Below are 17,716 nucleotides of genomic sequence, written 5' to 3'. Positions count from 1 at the left end.
GTGGCTCTCAGTCAGAAAAGACAAACTGTTAAAGATTCTTCATAATTTATTTCTCTGAATGAAAATATATTTATATATCATGTGTACTTTCACAGTTTTTTTTTTTACTCTTTAGATTTTTGGATCATTGTCTTTTGCCCTTTAGGGTCTTTTTTAAGAAAAAAAAAGGTTGAACCCCCCCCCCCCCCCCCCCCCCCCCCCCCTCCCTCTCTCATTCTACCATGTGAAGGTGGAGGACGTGAGAGTGTGACACCAGGGTCTATCAGAAGGAAGGCCAAGCCCTCTTCACACTGAAGCTCTGTCCAGTCCACTGTTGTGGGATGGCTCCTACAAGCCTCTCCTCACAGCGGCAGTGCGGCCGTCGCCTTTATCATCACACCAGCCGTTCTAAAACACTCTCAAGATAAAATACTTTGACTTGCTCCAGTGAGATGCACACAAAAGCACACACACACACACACACACACACACACACACACACACACACACACACACACACACACACACACACACACACACACACACACACACACTGAATATGGGACCGCATTGGATGCTCTAATGCATATTGTGCATGATGCGTTGTGTTCTTATATTCTCCGAGCATCTCAGCATGGCATTAAAGATGTGTGCATGCTGACGTAATTGTCCTCGACCTTTTCTGTCAGAAAGTGTGTATGCGCATGTGCTGGTGTGTGTGTGTGTGTGTGTGTGTGTGTGTGTGTGTGTGAGAGAGAGAGAGATCATGCTTCCTGATGCTGTTGCACAAAGGTTTGGCTTTGGCAAGTTTGGCTCGTAACTAATGTGACATTACGCTTGAATGTGTTGGGTTGATAGGGCATGACCGTGGTTGTGTGGGCCTAATCCCTCTGCTGACGTTGCCCTTTCTCACGTCGATGGGCGTGGGGCTAGCTAAGGGCTTTTCTAACTGCATGACTGTCTGTCTTCTTCACCCTGGCTCTCTGCTGTTGCACTGCACCTGTAGTGGTTCACAGTTGTGACTTACGCTCTAGCAGGAAATACATCATGCGACGCTGGGTCTACCTCTCTCGCTCCTCCAGAGAACACTCCCACAGACACTGAAGGGCCTGTGTCCTTCTTTCCTTTCTGTCTCAATGATGCCTTCTTTTTTCATCCCCCTCTCTGTCTCTCTTTCTTTCTCCCTCTCTGTCTCTCACACTCTCTCTATCTTAGATCTGAGTCTCTTGGACATTCTCTTTGGAGCCGCTCTTAAACAGCAGTGGCTCAATCTGAGGGTTCTGCCCTTTACCCATCAGGCCTTTCAGTGACCCGTGGATGCCGAGGGTGGGTAGGGGCATTGGCGAGGGAATGGAACACGGCCCAGTACCCATTGAGATGGGCATCTGGGCACAGGAGATTGCTGTGTTCTGGGCCTGGGTGCAGGGGGAGGGGTTGTTGTTGTTGTTGAGCCCCGCCCCCCCTGACAGGCCCTGGCCAATCATGTTGTTGCTGAAGTGGTGGGGTTTGTAGTAGTGATTGAGGTGCTCAGCTCTGGCCAGGCTAGGCAGGGTGACGATCTCGGGGTGGTGCAGGCGAAGGCTTTGGCTGGCTCCGCCTACTCCGCCCTGGGGCATGGCTCCACCTCCGGAGATGCCGCTCCCACGAACCCCGGGGCCGATCTCATCCTCAACGTTGATGATCTCGATGGCGCGGGCAGGCCCGTGGTGCTTGTGCAGTTGGTGCTGCTTCCTCAGTTTGTAGAAGACCACCAACATCACCGCCGCCATGAAGGTGATGGCCACGAAGCAGCCGATGATGATCTTGGTGGTCTTCATCACGTCGTCAAGCCCAGGGTAGCTGGTCTGGGAGACGGGGACGGTGAAGGTGGGCTTGGTTGCCCGGGGTGAAGACGAGGAGCCGAGCGCAGACAGCGAGGAGGCGGTGGTCGAGACGGCGTTGTGCCAGAACCGCCCGGACGGTGTCGGCCCTGGAATGTGAATGGTGGTGTTGTTGTTGGAACGCAGAGTGGATTCCTCGTCCCCTGTGGATTCCACAGTCTCAACGGTGACGGTGGTGAAGTAGGTGTAGTTGACGCTGGTGTCCGTCGCGGTCACGTTCAGGATGGCGGTCGCCGTGGTGTTGCCGGCGGAGTTGGTCACCATGCACGTGTACTGGCCGGTATCCCGCAGCGTGACGTTGGTGAAGTTGAGCGTCCCGTCATGCAGCACAGAGATACGCACGCGGTACGAGCCGTGCGTCATCAGAGTCCCGTTGGGTGTGATCCAGTTGACCGACGTCATGGATGTCCCAGTGCGGCATTTCAGCTCGGCCGCCATGCCCTCCGTCACGTTGAGGTCGGTGGGCGGCTCCACGATGACGGGAGCATAGCAGGTGAAGTGGCTCTGGTCCAGCTCGCCGATGTACTTGCCCTTCAGGTAGGGCGGCGCGTGGCAGCGGGCGCAGCAGGTGGTGTTGCTGGGCACCGTCTCCTTCAGCCACCAGCTGAGCCACAGCACGTCGCAGTTACACACCCAGGGGTTGTGGTTGAGGTGCACCCGCTCCAGCTTCTGCAGGGGCGTGAACAGGTCGTGGGGCAGCGAGTGCAGCGAGTTGTGGGACAGGTTCAGCTCCTCCAGGCTCTTCAGGTCGTCGAAGGCGTTGCGTTCGATCACCGACATCTGCGAGTGCATCAGCCACAGCTTGCGCAGGGACTCGAGGCCCTGGAAGGAGCCGGGGCGGATGATCTCCAGCCTGTTCCCGGAGAGCTCCAGCTCCTCCAGCCGCACCAGTGGCGTCAGGTTGGGGATGTCCTTCAGGCTGCACATGCCCAGGTTCAGGTAGCGCAGGTTGATGAGGCCCACGAAGGCGGCGTCGGAGATGTAGTCCAGCTTCTTCAGCTCGCCCAGGTCGAGGCGACGCAGAGAGGGGACGCGGTGGAAGGCGTAACCCGGCAGCGTCTCGATGGGGTTGTTACGCAGCCACAGCTCCCGCAGCTTGCTCAGGTACTCGAAGGCCTGCGACGGCACCAGCGTCAGACGGTTGTCGAACAGCTCCAGGGTGTTGAGGTTGGGCAGGCCGTTGAAGGCGCCCACCTCGATCTGTCGGATCTGGTTCTTGGACAGCTGGAGGATCTCCAGGTGACGCAAGTGCTTGAAGGTGTCGGAGCGGATCACCTGGGAGAGAGAAGTTCCGTTAAATCATGGTGCACTGACCCGGCTCATTGGTTTTCTGTGCGTTTCCAGATTTGTGAGGCTCTAAAACTTGATTGATGGTTATTTTTAGTTACATCATAAATAGAACTCACAATTATGTGTTGTTCCAATCGCAACTGCGATTTCTTTTCCACTGATGTGAATCTATGTTTGATCTGAATGTTTGTTTCGTGTAAAAAAAAATTTTTTTTGACAAATGTGCAGTCAAAGATGTAGGCGTAAAACACGTTCTACAAATGATTATTGAGCACAGAGCCATTGTTTGCAGGTAAAAAAAAAACACTTTCGGTTAGTCACAAACCTCATCGTGTTTGTTCTATATATGCCATGTCCTGTAGTCTCGGAGCAAGTATTTATAAAACATTCCCATGGAACAAAAGCATGCGGCTAAGGAGAATTAGCTCATCTGTCTGACAAGACTGTCTGACAGGACCACACCCAAGGAGCTGCCAGCTAGCAGCACGTGTGAAAGAGCCTTCTAACGGAGAGAGAACACAACCAGGGCATCTCGCACTTCAAGCACGCTGTAGCTTCATCATGACATGTGACTACAAATAAATCACTCCTGCAGTTTGACACGTGGGGGGTGCAGAGAGCCGTTACACAGAGGATCGGGACATTAGTTAATGTCCGTGTGCATTTAGCACCATCTCCCCAGGCCTGTCGTCACAAGCTACTCACTGTGGGAAGCAGAAGAGGACAGGAGAGTATAAGGGAGGAGATGAGAGGGGAGGAGAGGAGAGGAGAGGAGTGAAGAGGGGATGAGAGCAGGGGAGAGGAGTGGTCGGGAAAGGAGGGGAGGGGAGGGGGGGGAGAGACGAGGAGGCGTCAGGAGAGGAGGGGAGAAATCTCCACTTCAGGACGCACAGCAACAAAAAAATCTAGGATGCCTTCAGGTGTTAAAACATTTTTAGATTTTTAATCATTTCAAGTAGGGCTCCAGGATACAACAAGCCCAATCAGAAGCATGAGGGTTTTTTTTTAATGAGAGTGTTTTCTGTTAACCCTTTCAGGCCACACTGTGAGGACTTGTTGATTGTTATACTAAGACTACGTCTGTCTCTCGCTGTAGGCTGGAACTGGAGCGCATGCTCTGCCACACGATGTCATGGGTCTGATTGGCTCCACCACTGGGCCATGAGTCTGATTGGCTCCACCACTGGGCCATGAGTCTGATTGGCTCCACCACTGGGCCATGAGTCTGATTGGCTCCACCACTGGGCCATGAGTCTGATCGTCTCCACCACTGGGCCATGAGTCTGATTGAGTCTGATTGGCTCCACCACTGGGCCATGAGTCTGATTGGCTCCACTTAACTCCAGCCCTCACTGTCCCTGCTGCACTCCCGCTACACCCCCATGATGCTCCTGTAATTAAAGCCGTGAACTTGCCGACAGACAGCAAGCGAACACACGCAAACCACTTTCAACTACACAGACACACACACTTACCTTCAACTAAACACAGATACACATGCCCATGTTCAACTACACACAAACACACGCATCCACATTCAACCACACACACCTAGCTGAGCGTCCAGACACAGCTACAGCCCAGCGGGTGCTGTGGTGAGTATGTACCTGTATGGAGTTCTCCTGTAAGTTGAGGTATCGCGTGTTGTTCGATATATTCTCAGGCACCTCATCCAGGCTTCGTCTTGTGCAGATCACTCGGCTGGCTTGATTGGAGCAACTACACGGAGCAGGGCAGGTGGACGTGGCTCCCGCTACCTCTCGGCCAGGGAGGAGGAGCCACAACAGCAGCTGGGCCAATAGGAGGAAGAGGGGGGAGGGGCTAGGAAGGCCTGTCACCGTGGTGATACGCATGGCAACTGGGTCATGACCCTTCCTGTATTCCGAGGGTTTATAATAGACTGATTCCAGAAGGCAAATATCCGTTGTCCACAGGCAGCTGCTGATTTCAGTTTAGCTGGACATCACCCAGGGTCTGCGTGGGGGCTTTGGGCCTTCCTCCTTTATTCTAATGAAGATATGACACATTTACATATATCGCGTCTCTGTTGCCTTCGAGGGTCCTCTGAGAATTCAAGAACCCTCTCCCAGAGAAACACACGCGTTACTGGAACAGAAAAAGAGAGCAGACATCAAAACTATACAGCTGTAGTCTATTGCTTTTTTCACAAGGTCATAACAGATATAAATCCTTCATATAAATTATGTTTATACATAAACAGATATATATATCCTGCTTAAAAATTGTGCTTCCTAATAATTATTAATTGTCCAATGAACATAAAGAATAATTACACTCTATGAATCATGGGAACAGCTTAAACACTGTAAATGTATGATGGAGGGAAAAGGATTCCTAATGGGAAAAAGCTGTGAAAATGCAATCCAATACAGAGATCCACTACAATCCAATACAGAGATCCACTACAGAGATCCACTACAGCGATCCACACTACACTACACCAAGACTGTGTTATTGGCCATTACTCCTGAAGCACAATCTTATTATCCTTCTAAGTATTGATTTAGAAGCCAGAAGGTTCCCCGTCACGTGTCTCTGAAAGTTCACCACTCTTCCTGGTGCATCCTGTCTGCTGCTACAGATTCAGAAGGAACTGCCGATCCACGCATCACATCATAACACTCCACACCCAACATAGCATCATAAGATATCAAAACATCTTAACATCATAACATAGCATAACATCGTAACATATCATAACATAACATCATCACATAACATTATAACATCTCCTGGGAGTCCCCAGGAGAACATGAGGAACCTGCAGCACCAGAGAGGTCGGCGACCTCAGTGGGGTGAGCTGACTCGTAGCAGCAGGGCTGAGTCCTACGCCAGCAGGATGGATACACCGGGGGTCATTTAGACAACTGGTAACCTTCAGCAAGGTGATCTGAAGATGTACAGGACTGTTATTAATGATGATGGTCCTGATGAAGGCACAGTGATGCAAAAAAGGAAATCTTCGATATAAAAAAATTTAATGAAGCAAAGAGAGAAACAGAAGGAGGATAGAGAGACAGAAAGAGAGAGAGATTATTGAACTGATAGATGACTGTACAGCTGCAGGCTGAGAAGAGAAAGAGCAGTCCTGACACTTGACTACGGAACTATGGGGGGCAGTTATGATAGAAGAACAGAGAGACAGACGAACAGACAGATGGACAGAACAAAACAGCTGGAGAAGGGGAAATTATTAGGAAGACAAGATGGAGGGTGGAGTGAAGAAAGATGAGAGAAAAGGCAGAGGAGAGATAGAAGAAGAGAAAAAGACTGGGACATTAATATTAATAATCTCTCCCAGTGAAAGAGCAAGAGAATGAGAGAGATAGGGAGAGAGAGGGGGAAGAAGAGAGAGAAAGAGAATGAACGAGAGAATAGAAGAGAGTCAAAGGGGGAGAGGAGAAGGGTTCAATACAAAGAAATGAATATGAAACAGAGATGGAGGGAGGACAGTGACAACATGCATATAAAACAGGGAGAGTAAGGAAGAGAGAGAGAAAGAAGAGAGAAGAAAGAGGAAGAGGGAGGGAGAGGGAGAGAGAGGGAGAGAGAGTGATGGGAAGATGCTGCAGACAGACAAAACAAGGGAATGAATATAAAGCAGGCAGAAATAGACAGAGGAGAGGAGAGGGGGATCGGAGAGGAGACAAGACAAGAGGAGGGGAGAGATGAGGACAGGAGAGGGGAGAGGGGAGGGGAGGGGAGGGGAGGAGAGGAGAGGAGAGGTGAGGACAGGAGAGGGGAGAGGGGAGGGGAGGGGAGGAGAGGAGAGGGGAGGGGAGGAGAGGAGAGGGGAGGGGAGGGGAGGGGAGGAGAGGAGAGGAGAGGAGAGGGGAGGGGAGGGGAGGGGAGGTGCAGGGCTGATAGAGCAGAAGGGTGGAGAGGTTAGAGGATGGGAGGGAAGGCCAATAAGAGCAGTTAGATTAATCAATAATGCACACATGGTGTGGAATGACATTAAAACACAGGGCATGGACACACACAGACACACACAGACACACACACTCACACATTGATGAATCCATCCTCTTAAGAGTGCTCTTTTGAGCCCTGTTTTACTATCATATGAGTGCTATTGTGTGTCAGAGGAGGCCATTTGCGACTCTGCTATACCTGAGCAGAGAGCAGCTATATAAGACAATGGAACTCCACTGTGCCAGAATACTAGACCCAGTGCTGAAATACCAGTGCCAGAATACTAGACTCAGTGCTGAAATACCAGTGCCAGAATACTAGACCCAGTGCTGAAATACCAGTGCCAGAATACTAGACCCAGTGCTGAAATACCAGTGCCAGAATACTAGACCCAGTGCTGAAATACCAGTGCCAGAATACTAGACCCAGTGCTGGAATACCAGTGCCAGAATACTAGACCCAGTGCTGGAATACCAGTGCCAGAATACTAGACCCAGTGCTGAAATACCAGCAGAGACTGCAGCCCCATGTAGCCCCTCCCCGGCTCTGCCTGCATTTCCTGTTCCGCCCCTGATTGGCCCACCAGGCATGAGCACAAATAGGCAGGTCATTAAAGCCATTATTACAAGCGCCAAGCTCGGAATCGCCGTCACCTTATTTTATTTACACATGTTGTGTCATCTTCACGCATGACTGACAGGAGACACAATTAGCTCAGAGTGTGACCTGCCGCGTTAAGTGACTCTAATGGAAGACGACATCTGCTGCGATTGCACTGATGGGAAACGGAGTTCCTGAACCAAGACGCTGATGGGAATACGAGTCAACTACGGGCCTGCTGGGAAGTGAAGTTTATAGTTTTGCACACGTGCCCAAGATCCTGGGAGGCACACAGCGTGTGGCTCTCAGTCTGTCTATCAGACCATCTATCAGGCCACGTCTGCTTTCAGCTTCTGTTTTCTCACCTTCTCTTCCTGAATTCAACTGCTTAAACACACCTGCTCACTCTGCCTTTCTCACTCTCAATCTGCCTTTCTCACTCTCACTCTGCCTCAATCTCTGCCTGACTGTCTCTCTCTCACACTTTGTCTCACTCTAACTCTATCTCTCTCTCTCTGCCTCTCTCCCTCTAACTCTGTTTCTCTTTCACCCTGTCAATCTCTCTGTCTCTCTCTGCCTCACTCTAACTCCCTTTCTCTCTCTCTCACTCTTTTTGTCCTTGTGTGTTCTGCAAGCGCTGGTAAGTGTATACATGCTGCAGTGACAATGCATATAAAAGAGATAAAACAATCTCTGTATGAGCAGAGATTAACCTGCTTCTCTGACACATATTAATCCTGTAGTCTGGGCTTTGTGTGAGCATTCTAACAGCTCTCCCTCTCCTTCCTTCCTCTCACTCCTTTCTCTCACTCTTGCTCACTCACTCACTTTTGCTCTTTCTCTCACTTTCTCTCACTTTTCCTCTCAATCCCTCTCTTTCTCACTCTCTCTCCTTTAGCCATCCCTCTCCCTCTCTCAATCCAAACCTTAGCAAAGAGAGTTACCATGGTTACCTTTTCACCAAACTCTACTTTCTCTTTTTCTGTCTCCAGCTGTAGTCCTCTCATTCCAGTGCCCCTCTCTGCCTCTAATTACCCCACACAGAAGTGCATGTGTGCACACATACACACATGCACGTACACAAACACACAAGCAGTCTTACAAACGTAGGCTGTGAGAGACACAACAAGAGCCCTAGATCTGCAGAGCTAAAAACCATGTCCCCCCCACCCCCCAAAGTGCATACACTCTAATAGTACCAACTGCTTTAGCCCATGCGGAGATGTAGAGATTTGCCTCCTGGAGAGAATACCCGTGATGTGGCATAAGTTAGCGGTACGGCTGGTATAACGGCTGCTCTGATTTCTACTGAAAATCCCCTCTAATCCCCCAGAACGGAGCATAAACGCTCCCGGGCTTCCGCTTGGGACATTACTGTGGACAAAGAACACACAGTGCGGCAGTTCACACAGTGACTTTAGGGAACGGTGCGGAAAGCTGAATGCCGGGACCACGTGTGCGTGCGTGCGTGCGTGCGTGCGTGCGTGCGTGCGTGCGTGCGTGCGTGCGGGAGGATTCTCTCTCCTGCTCTGCTCTCTCTGCTGTCACACTCAGGTCACTGGTCACATCAGTCCATCCAGAGGGTCTTTAAAGTAAAGTTTCAATCGTTCTGTTTGTGCAGTTCCAGCCATTCAATTCTCCTGTGCGTTTACTGTTCTTCTGTATGTAAGCACTGCAGTCAAACAGAACCCCGACACTACTTCAAACTGAAAAGAGCCAAAAGAATCTAGAAATATGAAGTCGGTTCTTTTCTGAACACCAGACGAGACTAAACATGCCGTCTGACCCTCAGCACACAGCACTGTAATAATGCTTTATAAACTGAAATCGGGACCCAGAAATGAGATGTGCGAGGTGCCAGACAGCCGCCCTGACTCTGAGACAGCCGACAACTCCTAGCGGACAACAGCTAGCAGACAACAACTAGCCCCAGCGTCTTCTGAGGCAAACGGACTGAAAAACCACTGCACTCCAACGCACACGCTGCCCTCTGTTGTGTTCATATTAGAAACAGTGTTAAATTACAGCCAGATGTATTCTGACTGGGGAGAGAGACAGAGATCAAAACCAACGTGTCACTGTACCAGTTTTTGTGTAATGATCATCAAGCTCTGTTTCTGTGAAATTGTAATTAAGACAACATGATGACCCTGAAATGGCTCCCACATACATGTAATGCTTTATTAACACAGCACTGGAGCCTCAGAGATGCAGCACATATCGAAAGAGCTTTTAGATTAATCTTAAATCCCAAAAAAGTTCAAGATTTAAAAAGCCACAAATCAATAATACTTAATTTTTTACAATAATGATGTTATTTATACATTTTTTATTATGCATTTACCTTTTGAATTTAAGAAATACATTATTCCCCTGAAACACTTTTGAGCTGTCAGTACATATGGCCTTAGTGAATATTCTGGCACATGGTTTATTAAAAATAAACATATCATGTTTTATGTTTTTTTAAAGCATTGCTAATTATGTAATATCTTTAATTACGATATGTGTCCTCTGTTTAAATGGATCTAAAAAAACGTACAAAATAATAGGTGAAGCAAGTGTGTAGTTGTGCTCAAGAATGCGCTGACAACCTGCAGATGGGGTTGAGGTCCTGGCATCGCACACACAAAGCAGGAATCATAAATCCCACAGACCTCATATTGATCTGCTAGACCACTTTCAGTCCATATTATCTGATTGTGTCCTCTCCGTGCAGGACTGGATCTTCAGATCAGACACTCGAGTACAAGACCGGGGGATGGGTGGAGTACAGGGAGATGGGTGGGGTACAGGGGGATGGGTGGAGTACAGGGAGATGGGTGGGGTACAGGTAGATTGCTGGGGTTCGGGGTGGGGTACAAGGAGATGGGTGGGGTTCAGGGTGGGGTACAGGGAGATGGGTGGGGTTCGGGGTAGAGTACAGGGAGCCCGGTTGCAAATCTTGCACATTGTTAATGCTGTAAAGTTCATCAGTCCTCAGGCACCCCCCACTGGCTTGTAGCCCCCTGCTAGTTGCTTGCCTTGCCTAATGTCACCTACACCTCTGCATGGAGATGGGTGGTGTGCAGCATGGAGTATATGGAGGAGGCTGGAATGGGGGACAGGGAGTTGCATCATGGCTGACGGACCCAATGTTATCACATGACCTGTAAGAGCTACTCTAAATGTTCAAGTTGATTCCATTTCATTCCATAACCAAATGCGCATTATATACCTACCAGATCTCAAAGACCTTTGACAAGCGCCACTATTCTACCATAAACAGGCGCACATTCTGATAATTGTTGATTCGTGTGCTGACAGTGTTTTTATGAGTCTTTGCCCCTTCAGTGTCTAGAAAATTCATTACTGATCAGTCATTTTTGTGATCTGTAATTCCTGTAAAAAAAAGTCTACCCCTAAAGCAGACCGCCTGTTACACAGTCGATCACACTGTCTAACGTGTTCATTCCAGGTTAAATATCCTATTTTGGAGTGTGAATGTGTTTCTTGTGAAACGAGAAAGTTCAGACTTCTCGTTTGCGTTTGACCGTGCCGGTACAGATTTTAATGTAGTTATTGCTCGCATTCCTTATTCCCGTCATCAAATCGGTAAATAAATACTTCTCCGTTTGTAGCATGTCTTCTTCCAGACACAAAAAGCCGAGCGCACACGATGCGGCGAATAGCAGTCTTTTTTATTTTTAGTCACGTATGAGGGTGCGTGATATCATTTCACCGCATGCTACACATTCCTTCGCCAGCCCACACCAAAGCAAACTGTGTTTTTATTGGGGGACGTTATGTGGAGGGTATACCCACTTTTCTTGCTATTTGTTGTCTTATCACTTGTCATTTTTAGACGTTTCTGGGCAGCAGGACTCCAGCAGGGGGTGATAATCTCTGGTCTGAAGAGCGTGTCCTAATTTCAGACACTTACTGGTTTCGCAGTACGGCCTCGGTCTTGGAAAAGAATAGACCGACCCGAAGTTTTGTCGGTGTCGGGCAACAGCAGGCATTTAAAACAGCTGAACACGAGCCAAGCGCGACGGACTCACCGGCTCCCTTGCAGGCCGGGGGAGGCGAGTGAAAGAGAGCATTGTGCCACGTCGGGATCCTCAGCCGTTTAAACACGGGTGAGAAACACACAGCGCGCTAAAACACTGGGCCTTTCTTCAGCGGCCGAGACAGCCAAACAGGAAGACACTTCTCCTCTTCCTGGCAGCGGAGGAGAGTAGTACCGCAGCCCTGCCCCGCTGCAGGGACAGCAGGGGGCGTTGATGCAGGGGGGCAGATGGTTGGGGGGGGGGGGCATAAAGTAAAGTTGAACCGAGTCAAGGATGCCAGTCATTGAATATCACATTCCTGCACGATCACGCGCACACACACGTACGTGCGTGCGCCCCACACGCGGTCACGCTTCGCGCGATACGTGCAGCTGTTGCAGTAAAGAGCGTGACTAATGCCGTGCTCGCATCCCTGCCCCGTGATGCACGTGTAATAGGTGATTTATGAGTGGACCCGGGGGAGAGAAGTCCCCAGGTTATTGAAATATTCTGCACAGAGTGCGAGGCAGAATGTTTGTACAGGTGAATCAATGAGGCCAGTCGATACTCCACCCACAGCTACGGCAGCTGAGAGGGGGACAACAGTGTAACCAGGTGCGTGTGCATGTGGGGAGTTAGCACCCTGTCCCAGCCCCACTCAGAAGCAGTTAAAGGCACAACTATCACAGCCCTTACCGATCCCGTCCCGATATTAGCCCGTCCACAGTTATTCTTTATTCTTACCCTGTCATCTGCCAAGGACACAACTGCTCTGTGGCTGTGAGGCACCTGATTGCAGGGATTGGGAATAACAGGGTGTCTGGTGGTGAGGAGTTGTGCTGTGTTCACACATCTCATAAAGTTTAAGCACTCAGAGGTGGGCGAGTAGTGAGGGAGGAGGAGGAGAGGAGAGAGAAGAGGAGAGGGGAGAAGAGGTGTATAGGAATGTGGAGGAGAGAGGGGAGGAGAGCTATACTACTGTTATTAGCTACTGTTAGTATCATATCATGGACAACATGACAACGCACAGACACGTACCCAAAATAGCTCTCTCTTTCTCATATACACATGCAGGTGGGATTATATAACATTACATTTAAACTCATAATTAAACCACTCTAGGTGTGTTTGTGCACACACACATATGCACACAAACTCCATATAGTGGTTTTAATTATTTGTACTAAGTGTAAAGTACATTAATGGACAACATCTAGTCATGATCTTTCATTCTGTCATAGTTTCCCCATGCTTTCTGTGTTGGCGACTTTCTGTCTCTCTTGCACACCATAATCTCTCTCTTCCTTTTTCTCCTTTCTTTTCCCTTCATTCACTTGTTCTCTTTCCTCCTTTTCTATCATTCAAACTCCCACTGTTTTACTCTGTACAGACAGATGCAATGTCTCTTTATTCAGGATCGGTGTTGGAGTCTTAGACTCCGCCCCTCTTAGATCCCGCCCCTTCTTGAGCAGCACTTCCTGTTCTAGCACAAGCCCCAGGCCCTGCGACACCTGCCCTTGTGTGTGCGCGTGTGTGTGCGTACTGCAGATAGTCACATGTAAGAGGTGCTTCTAAAACCTGTGAAAACTAGAATATATTCTTGCAGCATCAGAAAGGAGTATTACCCTCCAAGTGCTAATCCAGATAACTTCACCTGAAGCCTAACCATGCCTTTAAGATTAAAGTTACCATGACTACACCAATCCCGCTAACTGCCTGAAGTCTAACCATGTCTGTGAGGTAGGGACAGCTTACGTCCTCTTCCTCCCAGTCATGACTTAGGGATCTGAGAAATGTGTCCAGCCAGAATGACTAAAACACCCAGGCTTTGGTTTTCCGATCACGTCTGCTTTCTAGCGTCACTACACACCGTGCGACTGGTTTTGCAGTGCTTTGATCCTTCTTTGTACGTCTTGCCTTCTCACTCTCCACAACTGGTTGATGGTGTACACGTCCTACCTACAACCCTCCGTCATTCTGCTGCTCAGCACATGTGCAGCTGCCACCCAGGAGCAGGTGACCTGAGCGGATCTGTGAAGCTCGGTCTGTTCTATGGTGCCTAAACAAGGCCTCAAAATGCCCAAACGCAGAGCTGGTGGTGAGGCTCTGAGGGTTAGACTCATTATATTTGCAGTGTCCATTTTGTCCATGAACAGCATATGACAACATTATATGACATTATAGTCTCTTCATGCTCCAAAACCACCACCTATACGCTGACTAAATTAATTTTTTAGGCATGTAAGTAAAAGTACAGAACTGAATTACAAATCTTATACAGTTATAGATGTGAAGTGGCCAGAGTTTGTGTGGAAATCTGTAATAGAGTAGATGAATGTGTCTGAATTGCACATATGCACCTAGGGCCCTACCTGGGTCAGTCAGAACTACAGAACAGTGTCTGTTGAAGTAGTGGATTTTTCTGGCATCGTTTTCATTTATTCTTTAACCACATTTATTTATTGATTTATTTCTTTTTAAATGAACAACTGAATGAAGAGGAATGAGACGATCTGTCCATTCAGGACTGAAGGAATTTCTATTAGTGCTGTATGTAAGTCTGATAAATACATTTGTTAAAGGTGGTTATGTATGTGAGCACTCACCCCATCCTCTCTTTTGAAAACCAAAATGTGGTCATCCTGTGCAAGCTAGCTGGGCGGGACTGCGGGACTGCACCAGTCCCCTTCAGTAGGGATAGTCATTGTGATACGTGACAGCTTTGATAGAGATTTTAATGCCTACTTTATGGCCTTGATATTTATACAAATAAAAAAGAAAGATGTAATAAAATTTAAGACACAAAAGAACATTACCTCCAGGTGTTATACCTTGTGCAGTTCCTTAAAAATGCTAGTTAGCTCAGATTTACCCAGATGTTGTTTCCTTACTCTTAAAGAATGACTAATGTCATGACTAATCAAAATAACTCCAAATCTCTTCTAAAGCTTGACTGTGGATTTCGGTTGGGAATGTCATGCACAATGAGTTGGAGAGGTGATGAGGTAGTGAGGTGATGAGGTGTTGAGGTGATATGGGGTGGTGAGGTAATGAGGGGGTGAGGTGATGTTGTGATGAGGTGGTGATGTCGTGAGGTGATGAGGTAGTGAGGTGATGGGGTGGGGAGGTAATGAGGGGGTGAGGTGATGAGGTAGTGAGGTGATGAGGTGATGAGGTGTTGAGGTGATATGGGGTGGTGAGGTAATGAGGGGGTGAGGTGATGATGTGATGAGGTGGTGATGTCGTGAGGTGATGAGGTAGTGAGGTGATGGGGTGGTGAGGTAATGAGGTGGTGATGTCGTGAGGTGATGAGGTAGTGAGGTGATGGGGTGGTGAGGTAATGAGGGGGTGAGGTGATGAGGTAGTGAGGTGATGAGGTGGTGAGGTAAAGAGGGGATGACATGATGAGGTAGTGAGGTGGTGAGATGGTGACTCTTTCAACCTATACTGAATTCAGCACTTACATCTCAGTGACATAGACCTGAAACCTTCAGCTTCTTGATTTTCAACACATCACAAGTACTTATAAATACCAAAGGGTGGTATTTAAACACACATGATTGCACACGCACATATGCATACAGGCATGCACACACACACACACACACACACACACACACACACACACACACACACACACACACACACACACACACACACACACACACACACACACACACACACACACAAACAACGTCATCCCCAATCTACTCTGCACACACACTTCTAGCAAAACATTAATCGGCACTTTGGAGCGTTAAGCATGTTGATACACTCAGCCACTGGTGGCTGGAGGTGGGTGGGAGATCCTGGGGTCATTCACCAAGATGTGTTTCAGCCATTTACACAGGCCTGTAAACTTTCACATCACTGCAACACAGATGCATGTAAACTGCCAAACTTGTAAACTATCACTGCAACACAGAGGCATGTAAACTGCCAGACATGTACACTATTACTGCAACACAGAGGTATGTAAACTGTCACAGACATGTAAACTATCACTGCAACATAGAGGCATGTGAATTATCACTGCAACACAGAGGCATGTAAACTGCCAGACATGTAAACTATTACTGCAACACAGAGGCATGGAAACTGTCACAGACATGTAAACTATCACTGCAACATAGAGGCATGTAACTATCACAGACATGTAAACAGTCACAGACATGTAAACTATTACTGCAACACAGAGGCATGTAAACTACCACAGACATGTAAACTATCACTGCAACACAGAGGCATGAAACTGTCAATCCCAGCAGCACAGAGTCATGTAAACTGTCACATGGGCATGTGAACTGTTACAGAGGTTTGTACACTGCCACAGAGTCATGTAAACTGTCATGGCAGTACAGAGGCATGTAAACTGTCATGGCAGTACAGAGTCATGTAAACTGTCATGGCAGTACAGAGTCATGTAAACTGTCATGGCAGTACAGAGGCATGTAAACTGTCATGGCAGTACAGAGGCATGTAAACTGTCACAGAGGCATGTGAATTGTCATGGCAGCACAGAAGCTGCCTCCTCACCATTCCACACTTCCAGCTATTTTTGAAAGAACTAACCTCAGCACTTCTTTCCCTCCCCTTCTCTTTCCCATTCTGCCTCTTTCTTCTTCTCCTTTCTCTCTCTCCTTTCCCCTCTCTTTCTTTTTCCCTCACTTTCCTCACTCTCTTCCTCTAAAGTTCCTGTGTGTGTGCTTAGCTTGTGTTTTTTTATGCGGCTCATCGTGTGGCTATGAAATGTGAATGTGTGTGTGTGAGTGTGTGTGTGTGTGTGTGTGTGTGTGTGTGTGTGTGAGAGAGAGAGAGAGAGAGAGAGAGAGAGAGCGGGGGGTGCTGGGTGGATATGTGTATGTATTTCATGTGTATTTCCTCAAACTCAACATTTTCTGCATTATTCTTTTTGTTAGGTTGCAGTAGTGTGTGTGACCTCAGTGGCAGGTGTGCATGTAAAAAATGTGCTATACAGAGCACCTGAACACAGAAGTGTAAGCAGGAATGTGTGTGTGTGTGTGTGTGTGTGTGTGTGCGTGCGTGCGTGCGTGCGTGTGTTTATAGGACCTATATATAGGAATGTGTTTAGCCCCTGCAGAAGCCTGCACCCACCTCCAGCTGTAAGCTTAGACCTGCCCCCACTTATAATCCGGGCCCCACCCCCTTTTTTAAAGCCTGGTTCTACTGCCTGATAGAAACTTGCATCCCTCAAGCAGAAACTTGGTTGCACCACCTGCTATAATCCTGATCCTGTTCCCAATCGTCAGATTGTTGTAAGTCGTGCACTGGTCCTGCCTCCTGACATGACCCTAGTCTTACCCCTGACTTTGGCTCAATCACTAGCTTAACACACATATGTTTAAACATCCTTTCTTAAAATTGGACAGTAGAACAGAGAACAAAACATTCACACAACACATACACGGCTGTATGTCGCCATGGAAACAATGACACATCCTGACTGATAGATATCTCCATGGCATCCTGTCACCGTGGAGATTCATACTGTGTATCTCTCCACATAGTACCATCAATATCTGTGTGAGGGAGAATGAGGTGTATGAGTGTGTGTGCATGTGTGTGAGTATGTGTGTGAGAGTGGGCATAGTTCACTGGACAGCCTCCTTCTCTCATATATACACGTCTCTCCTTCTCTCATATACACGTCTCTGCTTCTCTCATATACAAGTCTCTCCTTCTCTCATATACACGTCTCTCCTTCTCTCATATGCACGTCTCTCCTTCTCTCATATACACGTCTCTGCTTCTCTCATATACACGTCTCTCCTTCTCTCATATACACGTCTCTCCTTCTCTCATATACACGTCTCTCCTTCTCTCATATACACGTCTCTCCTTCTCTCATATACACGTCTCTCCTTGTCTCTTATACACGTCTCTCCTTCTCTCATATACACGTCTCTCCTTCTCTCATATACACGTCTCTCCTTCTCTCATATACACGTCTCTCCTCTCATATACACGTCTCTCCTTCTCTCA

At 48.2% G+C, this 17,716-nt stretch overlaps 1 protein-coding gene across 4 annotated transcripts in view; it reads right to left on the bottom strand.

Annotated features, from left to right (window-relative positions):
- Positions 1-229: 229 nt before the first annotated feature.
- Positions 230-17,716, bottom strand: part of lrrc4ba (leucine rich repeat containing 4Ba) — a 39,282-nt gene continuing 21,795 nt past the window's right edge. For all 4 annotated transcript variants that reach the window (XM_076996599.1, XM_076996595.1, XM_076996594.1 and 1 more), the window contains 2 exons: positions 4,757-5,255; positions 230-3,134 (listed from right to left, as the gene is read on the bottom strand). In XM_076996599.1, coding sequence (XP_076852714.1) covers positions 1,191-3,134; positions 4,757-5,002 — 2,190 coding nt within the window. In that variant the 5' untranslated portion in view covers positions 5,003-5,255 and the 3' untranslated portion in view covers positions 230-1,190. The remainder of the gene's footprint in view (positions 3,135-4,756; positions 5,256-17,716) is intronic.

This window comes from Brachyhypopomus gauderio, chromosome 2, assembly GCF_052324685.1.
Source record: "Brachyhypopomus gauderio isolate BG-103 chromosome 2, BGAUD_0.2, whole genome shotgun sequence".
NCBI classification, from domain to species: Eukaryota; Metazoa; Chordata; class Actinopteri; order Gymnotiformes; family Hypopomidae; genus Brachyhypopomus; species Brachyhypopomus gauderio.
This window is presented reverse-complemented; position numbering and strand designations above follow the sequence as displayed.